Below are 18,241 nucleotides of genomic sequence, written 5' to 3' on the forward strand. Positions count from 1 at the left end.
TCAATAGAATGACAAGTGAGGTGAACGATTCTGTCTTCCTTCTGGTTGATGAAATGGTACTGACATGTGCATGCGCCAAGGTTTCCAGGGTGGCGAGCATCGTGGAGAACTTGGTCCTGCAGATCACCCAGTTTCTGCAGATGGTGGGAAGGTGAGTGAAATAACACTTTCTGCAGTTGTCAATCCCTCGCACTCTGACTTTCTCAACATTCCAACACTCCTCAGACCAGTACACACAGCAGCTCCACTCATTCTTCTCTTTCCACGCAGCAGAAACCCCATCTGAACAGCCAACATTCATCCACAACTTTGTGCAACCTTACACCCACGTCATATTAATCCTGCACAAATGTTCGCCTTCCCTGCTCTCCACACAATTTGTTTCTCAGACTCTCAACTTCCTGCTTTCTCTCCTTGCTTAAGAGAGCACAGAGCCTCAGGGAAAGGCAGAGAAACAGAGGGGGTTGTGGGGTGCCACCTGTAATAGCCATCTTGAAGGCCAGCAACAATGCGTACCCTCCTGCACACTGCAAAGGAGGCCTTGTTCCAGAAAGCTGCAGATGTTAGCAACCATCTGTCGTGAAAGTCTGAGCCTCCTAAGGCACTGGTGCTCACATGTCAAGAGAGCTCATCCTCTGCTTGTAGACACTATGCTGAGGGTCTCTCCCCTCCTACAAGCTGAACCTCTGTGTTCACCTGCCCTGACCTATATAATGGCATGTACAAAGGAATAAGGCAACTTATCTTCTTGTTCTCATCAGAGGTGCCTTTTGTTTAATTTATCATTTCATGAGATATGGCCACCAATGTCAAGGACACCATTTGTTCCGCATCCCAAATTGGCCTTGAACTGAGTGGCTTCTAAGGTTTTTACAAGTGGCAATTAAGAGTCAACCACATTACCGTGTTTCTGGAGTCATGTGTAGGCCAGGCAAGGACATTAGTGAACCAGATGTTTTTAATGAAAACTGACAACAGTTTCATGGTCACTATTATTGAAACTAGCTTTTTACTAATCAAATTTAAATTCCACCAGCTGCTGTGGTGGGATATTAAACACATGTCACCAGAGCATTTTCTCATTACTAATCCAGTGATATTACCACTATGCCACTGTCTTTTTTTTTTACTTCATTCCTGGGATGTGGGCATCATTTCCCATTCCTAACTGCCTTCGAGAAAGAAGGTGGTGGTGAGCTGCCTTATTGAATAGATGGTACAAACTGCTGCCACTGGGTCAACAGTGGAGGGAGTGAATACTTGTGGAAAAGATGCCAATCCAGAGGGTTGCTTTGTCTCGGTGGTGCCAAGTTTCTTCAGTGCTGTTGAAGCTGCACTCATTCAGGCAAGTGGAGTATTCCATTGCACTCTTGGTTTGTGCCTTGTAGATGGTGGACAGGCTTTAAGGAGTCACGCGGTGAGGTACTCACCACACAATTCCGAGCCTTTGACCTGCTCTTGTAGCCACAGTATTTATATGGCTGGTCCAGTTCAGTTTCTAGCTAAGAATAACTTCCAGGATGTTGATTGTGAAAGATTCAGTAATGGTAATGCCATTGAATGTGAAGGGTTGCTGGTTAGGTTCTTTCTTGTTGGAGACAGCCATTGCCTGGTATTTATGTGATGTGAATATTCCTTGCCACTTGTTAGCCCATGACTGGATACCGTCCAAATCTTGTGGCATTTGGACATAGATGAGTTCAGTATCTGAGGGGTCTTGAATGGTGCTGAACATTGTGAAATCTGGTAACATCTACACTTTTGACCTTATGATGGAAGCAAAGTCATTGATGAAGCAGCTGAAAATCGTTAGGCCAAGGAAACTACTCTGTCGAACTCCTGCAACGATATCTTGGAACTGACATAATCGACCTCCAACAACCACATCCATTTTCCTTTGTGCCAGGTAAAACTCAAACCATCGAAAAGTTTTACCCCTGATTCCCACTGACTCCAGTTTCTGATGCCACACTCGGTTGAATGCTGCCTCAATGTCAAAGGCAGTCACTCTCACCTAACCTCTGGAGTGCTACTCTTTTTTCCATGTTTAAACCAACGCTGCAATGAGGTCAGGAGCTGAGTGAACCTGGAACAACCTAAACTGAGCGTCAACGAGCAGGTTATTGCAAAGCAAGTGCCACTTGATAGGACTGTCAATGACTGTCTCCTGATCCACAAGCTGCTCCCATTTTGAGGCAAAGGTTGGCAACAGGTAAGTCCAGATCAAAGTAACTGATGTGCAAGACAGGTGAACAGACTTCCAGAAAGTTGGCAAAATTTGACTAATTTGGTGGAATTCTTTGAGAACATTACATGTGCAGTGGACAATGGGGAACCTGTGGATGTGGTGTATCTGGATTTCCAGAAGGCATTTGACAAGGTGCAGCACCAAAGACTGTTACCTAAGATAAAGGTGCACAGTGTTACGGGTAATGTATTAGCATGGATAGAGGATTGGTTAACTAACAGAAAGCAAAGAGTGGGGGTAAATGGGTGTTTTTCTGGTTGGCGATCAGTGACTAGTGGTGTGCCTCAGGGATCAGTGTTGGGACCGCAATTGTTTAAGATTTACATAGATGATTTGGAGTTGGGGACCAAGTGTAGTGTGTCAAAATTCACAGATGACACTAAGATGGGTGGCAGAGCAAAGTGTGCAGAGGATGCTGAAAGACTGCAAAGGGATATAGATAATCTAAGTGAGTGGGCGAGGGTCTGGCAGATGGAATACAATGTTGGTAAATGTGAGGTCATCCATTTTGGTAGGAATAACAGCAAAATGGAATATTATTTAAATGGTAAAAAATTGCAGCATGCTGCTGTGCAGTGAGACCTGGGTGTCCTATTGCAGGAATCTCAAGGAGTTGGTTTGCAGGTGCAGCAGGTAATTAAGAAGGCAAATGGAATTTTGTCCTTCATTGCTAGAGGGATGGAGTTTATAAACAGCGAGGTTATGTTGTAGCTGTATAAGGTGCTGGTGAGGCTACACCTGGAGTACTGTGTACAGTTTTGGTCTCCTTATTTGAGAAAGGATATACTGGCACTGGAGGGGGCGCAGAGGAGATTCACTAGGTTGATTCCAGAGTTGAGAGGGTTGGCTTATGAGGAGAGACTGTGTAGACTGGGGCTATGCTTATTGGAATTCAGAAGAACGAGGGGAGATCTTATAGAAACATATAAAATTATGAAGGGAATAGATCAGATCGAAGCAGGGAAATTGTTTCCACTGGCGGGTGAAATTAGAACAAGGGGGCATAGCCTCAAAATAAGGGGAAGCAGATTTAGGACTAAGTTGAGAAGGAACTTCTTCACACAAAGGGTTGTGAATCTGTGGAATTCTCTGCCCAATGAAGCAGTTGAGGCTACCTCATTGAATGTTTTTAAGGCAAGGATAGATAAATTTTTGAACAGTAAAGGAATTAAGGATTATGGTGAGTGGGCGGGTAAGTGGAGCAGAGCCCACAAAAAGATCAGCCATGATCTTATTGAATGGCGGAGCAGGCTCGAGCAGCCAGATGGCCTACTCCTGTCCCTACTTCTTATGTTCTAAAAGCAGCAACATCACACTCTCAGAGGAAGTGATATCAGCACCAATGACTCACCTAGATATGGCTGCAGATATTCAGTTTCACTGTTTGAAGGCTTCCTCACCAGTCAGTTTCACTGAATAAGCACTCTCCATTATGCACTTGCCTGTTAGACCCTGGTGACTTGTAGAGAGCTCAGGAAGCCTGTACATTGCCTGTTAATGCTCATAGTGGATTAACGTCAAAATTAATTGCTTTTTTGCATAATGCAATACTTCATCCGACCACAGCACGCTTGCTTGTAATCCTGCCTGTGTCAGACTGGGAGTGGGGTTCCCGAATTATGCCATTTGTCTTGGATTTAATTGCCTCTTTGTAGCTGAACCCACTGCCCAAGGCGGTTAAAATTCTACCCAGCAATTGTCTTTATCTTGCCTGACCTGCTGAAAAATGCTTCAGAAATCTTCATTTTATTTCAGATTTCCAGTATTGGCAGTATTTTGCTTTTGAGTTATTGAATATTTTCTGTGGGTGTATGCCCTTCCCAAACATTTTTAATTGTAACACTTCATTTGGTACATTTTTGGTGTTTGAGAGCCTGGCTGTGATTCTGACTGGAAATCTTCGTACATTTTTTTAAAATTGTAAACAAAGCTCATCTTGTTAAGCCCACTCCCTATGTTGTTCAAGTCTTGGCAATTCTTTAAATGCAGTGGCAGTTGTCAAAAAAAGCATGCAGGTCAGAGGGAGGAAACAGAATGAATTGCTCCTGAAAATAAATGGGTTGCTACTGATTACTTCAAATGCTAATAAAAATCAAGCTGATTTTTCTTGTCAAATGTTGTGCCTGAATGCTATCTGTCTATTTAAAAATCTGGCAGCTGGCATGCATTCTAATTCCTTGTGTTCACTTTCCTTGCAAGATCCGAGCATGAGGTCAGGAAGTTTCCAATTGCACCTCATAAAGTCTCCAGTGTTTCTCAAGGTGAGAACAGGGGAGCCTATTAGGAATCACACTGAGCTTGGTAGGAAGCAAACAAGCTAGATTCCCAGGACAGCAAAGAGAAAAGAAAATGCTAATTGCTAATTAAAAGGAACAAAATCTACATTTCCCATCCCAAAATCTCTTGCAGAGTTTCATGGAAACTCCTGAAAACCGGTTGTAAAATCATTTGGGGATGGGGGAAGGATCATTCTTGCAGTAAAAATCATAATCCGTTCATTAGGAATGGATTTACTATTTTGCTACATCTAGCGGTGCCTCATAGTCGGCTACATTTTACTGGTGTGTTTAGGGAAAAAATATTTTTGAAGCAAGTTTATAAATTCCGATGATGCCACCTTTGAAAACAGAGCTTCTGACATGTCTGCCTTTTTCCTTAAGCAAGGCTTTCCCCCAGCTCTGCAATTGACAGGGCACTGAACCGGGTCTGACCCATTTCCCGCATGCCTGCCTTCACCCTTCCCCTCCCAGACCATGATAGGGTCCCCCGAGTCCTCAATTTTCACCCCACCAGCCTCTGTATTCAAAGGATAATTCTCCAACTCCAACACGATGCCACCATGAAAAGCATGTACCCCTCACACCCTCGCCAGCATTCTGCAGGGATTGCTTCCTATTTGACACTCTGCTCCACTCCTCCATCATACCCAACTTCTTATCCCCTTCCCAAGGTACCTTCCCTTGCAATCGCAGAAGTGCAACACCTGCCCCTTTACCTTCATCCTCCTCACCATTCAAGGCAAACTACTTTCAAGTGAAGCCCACATAGAGAGTGGTGGATGCCCCTGGAAACATGCTGCCAGAGGAGGTGGTGGAAGCAGACACATTAGCAACATTTAAGTTGCATCTGGAAGGGTACATGAATAGGGAGGGAATAGAGGGATATGGACCGAGAAAGGGCAGAAGGTTTTTTTTTGTTTAGTTAGGGCATCATGATTGGCATAGGCTTGGAGGGCAGAAGGGCTTGTTCCTATGCTGTACTTTTCTTTGTTCTTTGTAGAACACTTTCGCTCAGTCCACAAGCATGACACTAATCTTTCTGTTGCTTGCCTTTTCAACTTACCATCTTGCTCTCATGCCCACATGTCCATCCTTGGCCTGCTGCAATGTTTCAGTGAAGCTCAACGCAAACTGGAGGAGCAGCACGTCATCTTCCGAATGGGCATGTTACAGACTGTGAGATGCAACATTGAGTTCAATAACTTTACACTGTGACATTTCTCCTCCATATAGGCCCCTTTTTTTATCCAAAACATTCTTTGCCCCAAGACAACCCCCCCGCCCCCTCCCATTGAGTCAGCTGTCACTTGTTCTTAGGTTTTGCTTTCACTGAGCACTGACCTTTGTTCTCTTATGAACACATTCTGCTGTCATACCTTAATGCCACTATCAGCACCTTCCATCGTCCTTCACACTGGCATTCATACTTCCTTTGTCTTGTGCTCCACACATCTTTGTTGCAATCTCTCCATTGAGCAGCACAGTGGCAGAGTACCTGGGCGCTCCCTCAGAGCGCCAGGTACGCGGGTTCAATTCCCGGCTTGGATCACTGTGCGGAGTCTGCATGCTCTCCCCATGTCTGCGTGGGTTTCTTCCAAATGCTCTGGTTTCCTCCCATAGTCTGAAAGATGTGCTAGTTCGGTGCATTGGCCATGCCAAGTTCTCCCTCAGTGTACCCGAACAGGTGCCAGAGTGTGGCAACTAGGGTATTTTCACAGGAACTTCATTGCAGTGTTAACGTAAGCCTACTTGTGACTAATAAATAAACTTTAACCTAGCCCCACCAATCCCTGACCTACTTTGCTCCACCCCTCTTGTACAGTTTATTATCCATCAGTTCTCCCTCTCTATAGCTCTGAAGTCAAATGGATTCAAAATGTTATCTCTGTTTTTCTCTTCACAGATGCTGCCAGTATTTTCTGCTTTTATTATAAATTCTGCATCTATGAAACACCACGTGCAACTATTAACCTTCAACTTTTATTAGGATCTATGCCTAAAAGTGCGACATGCGATTTTGATCATGTGATCCCTTCTACGCAGCACATGAGAATACACCAGTTGCTAATTGAATGTTAGCATTGGAACAATATTTAAAATCAAACTGGTTGACAGTCCCAGTTGATGAATATGGAGGCACTTTTCCACCGAATGATTTGTAAACAAAGAACAGAGACGTGGAAAATATCTATTCGGGGATGTCTCTGAACATATTTGGTAACTACACAAACCTCACAACAATGAGGCACCAGATCACCTGTCAGTGCCTGTAAAGCGAATAATGCAACAGAACATTTAAATGTTTTCCAGGATTCATCGAGCTGGACTGAGTCCAGATTCTGATTCATACCATAGTTTTGACAATCTATCTGTTCTCTAAAATTGCACAGGTACACACTTGCATGCTTACATGTGCACACAGAGAGGGAGGAATTTTCTGCTCTTGCCAGCTACAGGTATCGTGCTGGACAAGGGAACTTCATTTAGCGGGAGGCGAAAAATGTTTCCCGGCAGGATAAACTGTTGTCATTCTGGCTTGTCCAAATTTCAAGATGTGTTGAATTTCCTGACAAACCATGTCCAGAACCCCATTTGCATTCATTAGTATGTCAAGCATGTTCAATTAAAAGGCCACCTCACCGGAATTAAACTCTCCCTCCAAATCAGGCTTACTGCCAGCGAGAATTTACAACTGCATATAAAAGTGGTGTGCTCCTGGAGGGTTTCACCTCTTCCTTGACTTTGATGTGTGCAGAGGTTACTTTCTCCTTCTTGGGGATGTCACATAACTTCATTCATATCAAGTGCCGGTCGCAAATATTGTGCCCAGTCTGAACAATGGAGATAAGCGAAAGCTCGGAGGAGAGGAGGGCAGGTGGAGTGAAGACTGGACAGGGGAGACAAGCTTATGAGGGAAGGGTGGGGAGGGAATGTCAGGGGTAGAAAGGAGAAATGCTCAGGAAAGGAGGTGAGGGGGTGAAAATGCCTGGGGAAGGGGAGGGGAGGTGAAAGGGAGTGTTTTAGAGGCCAGGGTCATTCGTGTTGACAGTGGAGTAACAATCACAGTCAGAGGGGTTGGTAGGTTGCAGTGGGGTGGTAGGTTCAGGGTGAAGGTCTCATCAGGTGGGTCATGGAGGGGTGCATGACAGGTGGCTCAGCTAATGGGAGGGGGGAGACTTCCTGCCTACTCTCGCCAAGCTTCTCACTGATGCATAATTAATGAGGTGAATAGCAGAAGATTGTGCATGTTCACCCATCCCGCCACCAAGTAGGAATCATGCTGACTTTCCCGCCTGCTACTGGACAAAGGCCAGGATTTTCCACTTCCATTTGTGTTGGGTGGGTTTGGCGACAGGAGCGGAAAATATTTGACAGTAGGCCAAAGTTGCATTTCATGACAACATAAAAGGAGAAAGTGATTGTTCCCTGCCCCCGTCAGTGACAGACCATGTTTCCCCATATTGAGCGCGGGACCACATTGTAATCAATTAACATATAATTATCAGGCCCATATGCTGGAATTATAACCCCAAATCAAAAAATCCATTCACTGCTGCGTGATGTCAGAACAGCGTGAAGTATGGCTGGTCTCAGAAGCCGTGCATATGGCAAGTAGTACACCCAGAGAAGCTTGGAGGTGATTGCAGTGCTCAGTGGGGAGAGGGTAGTGCCACGGTAGTGCGAATCTGATGCCAGGTGGTGCTAAATTGATGCCAGTGGGTGCCCGGGGGATCCATTTAGGTGAAGAAATAGAAATTAAAAAAAATATGGCTGTTTTCATAAACAAATAAATTCCATTCTCTACTAATAAACTCAGGACATTCCGGTATTCGTATCATCACAGCAGGCCAACCTTCAGCAGAACAGAAACCAATGAGTTATGTTATATGCACTGCTGAGGAGTTGTCTCAGTGGTGAAATCATAAACATAACAAGCACACTAACATCTGCATCAGGATATCGAACTACTGTATCATTACAAAAATAAATTTGGACTAAATACACCATTGGAGGACAACTGGTTCAATGAGCTTAAATGGTTTAATGAACCATTGTTTCAGAAGTGTTAGTCACGGCTCAGTTGGAAATTCATATCTTTGAATCACAAGGTTGCAAGTTCAAGTCCCACTCCAACGTTTGAGTGAAGAAAAAAAATCAAGACTGACATTCCAGTGCAGTATTGAGTGAGTACTGCACTATATCAAGTACTGTCTTTCAGATGAGCTGAAACTGAGACCCCATCTCGCTGCTGGGTTGGATGTAAAAGATCCCACAGCACTTTTTCCAAAGTACAGGAGGTATCCCCACTGTCCTGGTCAATATTTATCTTTTAATCAACATTGGAAGGAAACAGAATATCTGGTCATTATCACATTGCTGTTTGTGGGACCTTGCCGTGTACAAATTGGCTACCACAATCCTACATCACAACAGTGACTACAGACCCACAGCAAACCTCCAAAATCAGCAGAATTATCAAGATCTTACACTGGCTGTAAAGTGCTTTGAGACATCTATTGGTTGTGAGAAGTGCTATATAAATGCAAGTCTTTCTTTTTTGGGATGGGACGATCTTCTCTTATCAGAAATCAGTTTGGCCTGTGCCAAACCAACTCCCAATGGATGCCACACAAAAGTGAATTTAACTTTGTATTACGTGACAATCTCATTTAAAGTTATAAGGATTGCCGATATCAAAAATGATCACCTTAGGTGGTCTTCTGAGGCTGGATTAAGAGATGTCTTTGGCACAGAATAAAAGGAATTTTATTCTGAAAACAGTTTTGACAAAGAGGAGTGAAAATGAGCAAATGGTTACCATTTCCGAAAGGGAAGATGTTTTTGATGATTTACGCAACCTTCCATCGAGGTCACTTGGTACAATATTTTAAAGAACACTTTGAAGTCTAAAATAGCATTTCCTTCCACAGTAAAATGTAAAGCAAGCAAGGATGTAACAAACATTGATTCTGTTTTTTCATTTCATGTATTGTAAGCAATGTTATGAATTGCCTTTGAAATCGTGGTTTTTGTTTCCTCCATATCACTGGTTGCCTGAGAAGAAAGATCATGGCTGAGACGTTAGGAAAGCACCAGCCTTCAGTGCTTTTCCTGCATGAATTAAACAAGGAATATCAAAATGCAACATAAATGTGAATTCTGACCTGCGATGTAAATCAAGTTCCAATTAATGCACAAATTAACTAAGCCACCATACCACACTAAATGAAACAGCCGTATTTTTATTATCAGGTGAAATAACATTTCAACAATTCGATGCCTTTTCTCACCTCAATAGGATATTTGTTTCCTTCAAGACTGTGTTCAGAACCTGGAAAGCCTTTATTCTGACCCCAGTGAAATTCCAGCTTTTCTGCTTTAAGTCTGCCTGGAAGATCAGCTCCACTGACAAAATAATCATCCTTCAGTAGAACAGCGACTGTAAGGCAACAAGATAGCAAAACATGTTAGCAGGTTACCAAAGTAAAATAGTTTGATCACATATCTATAACTTGTTAAAAATCTTCCATTTACACAGATGACACACATATGCACAGGCTATATCATTTCAAACATGGTGTATCAAATGTTTCCCTTATATATATATATATATATATATATATATATATATATATTCTGATATTCACATTTATTACTGGTTTTGACAATATTAGCTTATCAGTCTAGCCATGAGACTCCCACAAAATATGTGAAGATTTTGTTCATGTACCAGTATTTCCTCAGTCACTGAAATGCCCATTTTTAAATTTATTTATTAGTGTCATAAGTAGGCTTACATTAACACTGCAATGAAATTACTGTGAAAATCCCCTAGTCGCCACACTCCGGCGCCTGTTTGGGGACACTGAGGGAGAATTTTGCATGGCCAATGCGCCTAATCAGCACGTCTTTCGGACTGTGGGAGGAAACCGGAGCACCTGGAGGAAATCCACGCAGACACAGGGAGAATGTGCAGACTCTGCACAGACAGTGACCCAAACTGGGAATCGAACCCGGGTCCCTGGCGCTGTGCAGCAGCAGTGCTAACCATTGTGTCGCTCTGTCCAAATTCAGGATTTAGACAGAACAAAAACCAAATACGTAACACATTTAAATTGATGCATTGAAATAGCTTTAATGTTTTTTTATGACTTAACTGGAAGCTTTCACTTAAAAGTCTCTACCAAGAGTCTGGGTTTGAATTTAATAGCTTTGCTCTGATATGAGACTTCGAGCTAAATTTGGATTAAGCAGTCTGAGCATGTGCAGTGTACCTAATTGCCCAGTACCTTTCAATCAGCTGAACTGACTAGATATTTTCCTTTAGCTTCCATTACTCTGCCCAGTAGCTTGTCTTCAAATGATTTTTAAAAGGACAAGTGCAAATTTCAGAAGCTTTAATGAAATCAAATTTATTTTCAATGATTTAAACTTACCTGTGTTTTGGTAATAAATAAATGTAGAAAGGTCAATACATTTTTCTTTGTTTGTTTAATTTTGAAAGTAGAGAAAACATCTTTGAGGTTATATACAAACATATGAATTAAGGGCAGGAGTAGGCCATTCAGTACCTTGACTCTACTCCGCCGTTTTATAAGAATCTAGTTGATGTGATTGTGGCCTCAATTCTACTTTCCTGTCAACTCCAATAACCTTTCACTCCCTTGTTAATCAAGAATCTATCTAATTTAGTCTTAAAAATATTCAATGACCCTGCCTCCTCTGCTCTCCGGGGAAGAGAATTCCACAGGCTAATGACTCAGAGAAAAATAATTCTCATCATCTTTGTCTTAAATGGGGGACCCTTGTCTTTCAACTGTGTCCCCTCGTTCTAGTCTTTGCCACAAGAAAAAACATCCTCTCAACATCCACTCTGTCAAATCCCCTCAACATTCATCTTTCAGTAAGAATACCTCTCATTCTTCTAAACTTCAGTGGATACAGTGCTAACCTATCCAACCTTCTTTCATAAGATAACTCCTCCATCCCAGGAATCAGTTGAGTGAACCATCTTCAAATTGCCTCTAACACAATTCTATTCTTTCTTAAGGGGACTAAAACTGAACGCAAAACTCCAGATGTGGTCTCACCAATGTCCTGGACAACTGTAGAAAAATTGTGTACCTTTATACTTGATTTGTGCCCATTCACTTAACTTCTGTATATAGCTTTGCAAACTCCTTATGTCCTCTTCAAAATTTACTCTCCTACCAGTTTTTTTTTGCCAGCAGCAAATTTAACAACCATACATTCAGTCTCTTCATCCAAATCATCTATACAGATTGCAAATAGTTGAGGTCCCAGTAATTAACCCTATGGTCCTCCACCAGTTACAGTTTGCCAACCTGAAAATTACCCATTTATTGCTACTCCCGATTTCCTGTTAGCTAACCAATCCTCCTTGCTAATAGGTTACCCTCCCACACAGATAAGGAAGAGGAATAGATGTGTAAGGGAGCACCAAACCAGGTTGTGGGCTTTTGCCATCTACCTGATGGGGAGTGTGGAAGAGAGTGAGCTTGGGGATGAATGGGGTAGGAAGGGGGATTAAAGGAGAACTGGGTTACAGCAGAGCAAGTGGGAGAGCAAGATAAAGGAGTTCAGCGCATAATTCAAATGGAAGAGGTAAGAGTAGAGAAGTGAATGAGAGTCTGGTAGAAAACAAAGTTGTAGGTGGGAGATGAAGGAGAAGAGGATGAGAAGAGAGCCATTGAGAGTCAAATGTTCCCTGCAACCCATACCCCAAATGCAACCTGCAGCAGTGGTGGCTTCTTTACCCACTGTACCAAACACTTCCTAATTATCTTCCACTTTATACCTCAAAGGAGAAGCAAAATACAGAGTGAAAGAAGCAGAAAAGTAGAATTGAGGAAGAGAAACAGAAAATAGGACAGAAAAAAAGGAAACAGCAAATGAAGGGAGTAGAGACAGGTGAGAGAGCATCCATTTCCTCTTGCATGTCATTTGCAATGCCATGGGAAACCATTTGGCTTTATATCAATATAAAGTGCAGTAGACATCAGTGGGGGGGGGGGGGGGGTCAGGCCGATTGCGAGTCTCTCAGGCTATGTTTTTCCATGTAATCAGCTAGAAATCGGCCCAGAGATTGGCACCCTGGCACTGCCCACTGGGCGCAGAGCAATGCCAAGGGGGAGCAGAGGGGCCAAGTCTACTGGAGGGTGATCAGTTGGGGGGGGGGGGGGGGCAGCGACCAACAGCGCACTCTGCAATGGGACCAGTGGAAAGAGGGCGATCGGCGCATGTGCAGTGGCTTGCTCAGCACACTGATTCCGGGGTCTCCAGCGGGATGAGGCCCTCCACCCCACTTTCCGGCGTGAATCTCTGAGGCACTCTGTGGAGCAGAGTGCTGGAGATTCGTGAAATTAAGTGTGCCCAAAAAAATGGGCTGAGCACTTTGGTTTTTTTGGGAGAATTCCAGCCAAAATCTTGCATATGGTGCACACTTGTTGTGAGAAACACAATTACTTCCTATACATTTCAGTATCATACTTTGGCAAAGACAGGACATCTTCCAGCTTCGATTAAATACATATATTTTTGATGATTTCTCCATTTGCGATCAATACTTATCTGCTTGGTTTCTCCCGAGCATTTAAAACTGCCCAGGATGCTTACCTGCATTGGGTTTGTACAGAGCTAATCTATCATTGTTTTAGCCTGGTCCACTGAGCAGGCAGGCAACAAGGACACCACCCAAAAGTTTTCAACAGATGTATGTTGATTTCTAATGCAATATTTACTCGGAGACCAGAGTGGGAAATGGTAGAGAGTTTCCCAACAGTCGAACAAGGAAGTGAACCACGAGGCCAGTAAGTTAAATTTAAAGGTAATCTTATTTCCATATGGGGTCAAAAAGAGCAACAGTATTATTCTGAGCCACAATTTAGGTCTTCCATGGCAGAATCTCACCATCCACCTCACAAAGAGGCCGACAGAGGACAACATTGTGACTGATCCCATCACTTGCCAGATCTTTGCATGGAAAAGGTCTGAAATTGGTTCAGTAGGAAGCCATCCAGTGGCGTGTAAAATGAGCTTCAGGAGGTACAAAAAACCCAAGGTGTGTCTTTTGGTGAAGTAGTTAAGTATTGAAAGGATAGCAAATCTTACCTGCCGAAAACTGGTCTTCAGTTAAAACAGGGCCATAGTCATGGAATCATAGAGGTTTACAACATGGAAACAGGCCCTTCGGCCCAACTTGTCCATGCCACCCTATATTTTTAAAGCCCCTAAGCTAGTCCCAATTGCCCGCATTTGGCCCATATCCCTCTATACCCATCATACCCATCTAACTATCTTTTTAAAAGATAAAATTGTACCCGCCTCTACTACGACCTCTGGCAGCTTGTTCCAGACACTCACCACCCTCTGAGTGAAAAAATTGCCCCTCTGGATACTTTTGTATCTCTCCCCTCTCACTTTAAACCTATGTCCTCTAGTTTTAGACTCCCCTACCCTTTGGGAAAAGATATTGACTGTCTAGCTGATCTGTGCCCCTTATTATTTTATAGACCTCTATAATATCACCCCTCAGCTTCCTACGCTCCAGAGAAAAAAGTCCCAGTCTATCCTTCCTCTCCTTATAACTCAATTCATCAAGTCTCGGTAGCATCCTAGTAAATCTTTTCTGCACTCTTACTAGTTTAATAATATCCTTTCTATAATAGGGTGACCAGAATTGGACACAGTATTCCAAATGTGGCCTTCCCATGTCTTGTACAACTTCAACAAGACATTCCAACTCCTGTATTCAATGTTCTGACCGATGAAACAAAGCATGCCGAATGCCTTCTTCACCACTCTGTCCACCTGTGACTCCACTTTCAAGGAGCTATGAACATGTACCCCTAGATCTCTTTGTTCTGTAACTCTCCCCAACGCCCTACCATTAACTGAGTAAGTCCTGCCCTGGTTCAATCGACTAAAATGCATCATAGTGTTTATTTTAAAACTTTTTTTATCACTGTGTTAATGTGTTTTGCTGCAGAGGTATTTATATATTAGTTAAACCTTGAATTTTATTAAATTGTACATAATCTATGTGCAACAAAAGATATCTTTATAAAGAGTGTCCTACTTTATTAAGGATAGTCCTACTATCATTCTGATTTTGACCACAAGCAATGTGATAAATCTCAGCAGAAAGCAAAAATTACTCTATTTTTTCAGTCAGGAAAACCATCTGAAAGTTCCCCTTCAAAGTAGGCGAGACTTTCATTACTCAATAGTAAATAGGGCAGGACGAGAGCTACATTTCTTGGCTGCCAGGCATGTTGTATGTTCAGTGATCAGAAAATCAGGAGAACCTGTCAAGGAGGGACCCTTACAGGTCTAAAAGATAGAAGGGCCTCAAAAGAAAACCCCATAGATTTTACAGACAAGTGTTTAAACCTCACTATATTTTTTTTAATTAACTGTTTAAACATTGGCTTTGTCCCTTTTTTTTGTACACACCTCCCTTTCCAAGCATCTTTGGGACTCTCTAGAGCTGGTTTTTGGAGAAAGAAGATCAGCTTCGTTGAAATGTCAGTTTCTCAAGCTGCCTCAAGGCTGCACTTTGCTCTCCCTGAGGTACCTGCAATTTCACATCTTCAGAGGTAACGTTATCTTACTTTGGCAGATGTTGTGCTAGTGGAGGCTTCTCTTACTGAAGGAGGCTGTACTGGCAGGCCCCTAGCAACATTGCTACAAGAAGTGAATGCCTGACTAACACTTATGTTAGAAGTTTCTTCAGAAGCTTTCCAATCTAAGCAGTTCATGCTTTGCATGATAATGCATGCCAATATACATACTTAGTGCCACTTCTCTATCTAAAGGACAAATACAGTATTTCAGTTGTCTTGCCCAGAATACAATCTAGTGAAACTAACATCTTCATACTTGCGGCACTGATTGCCAGATGGTTATTTGAATAAAATTTTAATTCCAGAAAATGAAATGATAAAATCCGTGGTAAACCCAAAGATGTGCCAAAGTCAATGTGAATTAATTCCCTTTTCCAATTTTTTACTCATGCCCCCTCCCTTGAAGGTAATGACTCACTCCTGAGAAGCAGGGCCTTCATGTGGTGAATAACTGGCCACAGTCCTGGAGAAACTGGAAACCAGAGAAGCCAGCTCTCTGGAGGGTGAAATTATACGTTAGCTCTGCTGCTGCGGACTCTAATGATAAATTCAATGTAACCTACCAAAGGCGGCTGATGGGCATGAAGTGGTAAATGGTACATTGAGCAGCTGCCAGTGAGCTTGTGTACAAAGGTCAAGCATATAGAGTCCAGCTCCTGATGATGTCAAGACTTCATGCAGAGCATGAACAAGATGCAATCCAGCTTGTACAAAGCAGATAACTCTGTCAACATATCATAGCTCATGCCACTACCCACCCTCATCCTTGGCTAAAAATCCTGCAATGGATATCCGTAGCTCCACTCCCTCCACCATTCTTTGTGCTTGAAGTGCTCCCAATTTCCTCAAAAACATTCCTAATACAACGGCAATTTGACTTATTCTGTCATTCTCAAGGACAATTAGGGACGGGCAACAAATGCTAGCCTTGTCAGTGATGCTCACATCGCATTTAAGAAAAAAAATAAATCAGTGATCCCAAAACAAATGTTACAGAAAAATGCACACCCTCTGATTCCATACAAACAATACCACAGCCAATGCTTATGCTCTTATAAGAAAACTTGGGCTGAACCTTTCTGGAAATAAGGCCTGGCTGGTTAGGAAAATAGGGCAAGCCACATTGGGATGGCTTCCTGGCCCAATTTTGCCTCCAGAGATTTTATTGGGGTTGGCAGGGCAGCACCCTGCTCCAACAAGGCAGGCAGCCAACCATGCCCCTGAAGATTCTAATTAGGAGCCATATTTTGACGGAGATGAGATCTTCTTGGTGTCAAAGTGCCCTCTCCCATATTTGTAGAGCCCATCAGCTCTCGAGAGGCAGCCTTCCAGAAGCAGAGCAATGAGGCCAGTGATGCCTCTTTTAAATTTGTCTGCCCTTGGAGCTGTGGGGATCAAAGGCCACAAGCATAGCCATGAGCCATCCTATGAAGAGATTCCTTCTTAGGAATGCTGACTTCCACCGTGAGGCACTTTTCTGGTTACTCCTCTACTTCTGCAGTCAGTGCCCACCTCGCCCAGCACTCTGATTGCCCTGACAGCACCATCTGCCTAGAGGCGTCCTGTTAATTAATTGACAGCCTGTTGAAGATCACACAGGCAAGCAGGACACAGTTGGCGAAGGATCAGGACTCCCGATGGCTGCTGGAAAAGTCAGCGCAGCATATCCAGTCTGCATTTTTTGCCCGTCGCACATCACTCAAATCTTTGGGTCAAACTTCAGCAAAAGCTTTAAAGAATTAATGTATCCATTTGGTTCGAGAGAAAAAAGTGCTGCAACCTCTAAGTTACATTGCCACTCAAACATTTTTTCAAAAAGGGTAGCAAGCCAAAACTGTGACCTGCTGCCGAATTAAACTCTGGTCTCAACTTAGTGGTCATTGAGCACTAATGGACCTCTTACAGCCAAACTTAGAGCAGCACACCGTCACCTCAGCAACAACAACACTGAATATTAGATCATAGTCTTTGAAAAAACAATAAATAATTTGACCAAGTGAATAATGCCACAGAAAATCTATGGAACATTAAAATATTGCATTCTAAGTAACCATGAAAAAATGTAATGCAATCAGGCACATAAAAAAATCAATTTTATATCCATCTTGTGAAAGCCCATTGATAAATGAATTTGAAAAGCTAACAGAACGACTGACTGATAATTGGCTTGTACATCAACCCCTTCCAACAAAGGCCGCACTCTGAAATGATCCAACGATACTATAAATACTGATGAGATAATGATCAGCTTCAAAATGTTATGTTTCTTACAGATATCAAGATGTTAAACCACTATGTGAAACAATTATACAACTAAGACGTCACCCATGAACATAATTCTGTATGTCCAAAAATAATGAGACAAAAGGACTACAGGCATGTTGCCAAGTTGCAACGAGAATACATATTCTGCAGTCCTCGAGATTTGGCTCATCCCATTCATAAATGAGAATATTTACTTTCAGATCATCCATTTTTAAATCTAAAATCAATAATTAATTAGACCATTTGCCATCATTTTTCTGATCTAGATGAATCATTAAAAGGATAATTTTGAGGCAGCATTATTTGGAATGCTCCCAGAATTATTAATTTACAGCAACTTATTCTTTGTAGTCCATTCAAAACAACCATATTCATTGCTAGTTAACAACAGGTTCTGATTTCACTGTTCATTTCTAGGTGTGTAGGTTAATAATGATTGATGTATACTTCCTTCCAAAGCAAAGTTCAAGATGGAGTAATTTTGGAACACGAGAAAACAAAACTTTGGAATATATCAGATGTTTTGAGTGCTTTTCACTTACTGTGCATTTCCAGAGGGTGATGATATGATTTGGTGGTAACAAAGTATGAAATACTAATATGCGGTGCCGCTAGCTACATTTGGATAATTGGCACAATGTTATTTCCATGAGCATGTCATCTTTAGACTTCTTGAAGCGGTATAACAAATCAAACCAGCATAAAATAAAAATATGATTACCATATAATGACCATGGGATTTTAATGAAACGAATACATTTCAGTCTTCCTTTGGTGAGGAATGACTTCATGCGCCCACATGC

The 18,241-nt window shown here is 42.4% G+C and overlaps 1 protein-coding gene across 1 annotated transcript in view; it reads right to left on the reverse strand.

Annotated features, from left to right (window-relative positions):
* The window catches only part of LOC144491556 (receptor-type tyrosine-protein phosphatase gamma-like), a 711,057-nt gene that overhangs the window by 368,050 nt on the left and 324,766 nt on the right, over positions 1–18,241 (reverse strand). Inside the window, exon 4 of the mRNA XM_078209530.1 lies at positions 9,819–9,967. Coding sequence (XP_078065656.1) covers positions 9,819–9,967 — 149 coding nt within the window. The remainder of the gene's footprint in view (positions 1–9,818; positions 9,968–18,241) is intronic.

This window comes from Mustelus asterias, chromosome 3, assembly GCF_964213995.1.
Source record: "Mustelus asterias chromosome 3, sMusAst1.hap1.1, whole genome shotgun sequence".
Taxonomy (NCBI): Eukaryota; Metazoa; Chordata; class Chondrichthyes; order Carcharhiniformes; family Triakidae; genus Mustelus; species Mustelus asterias.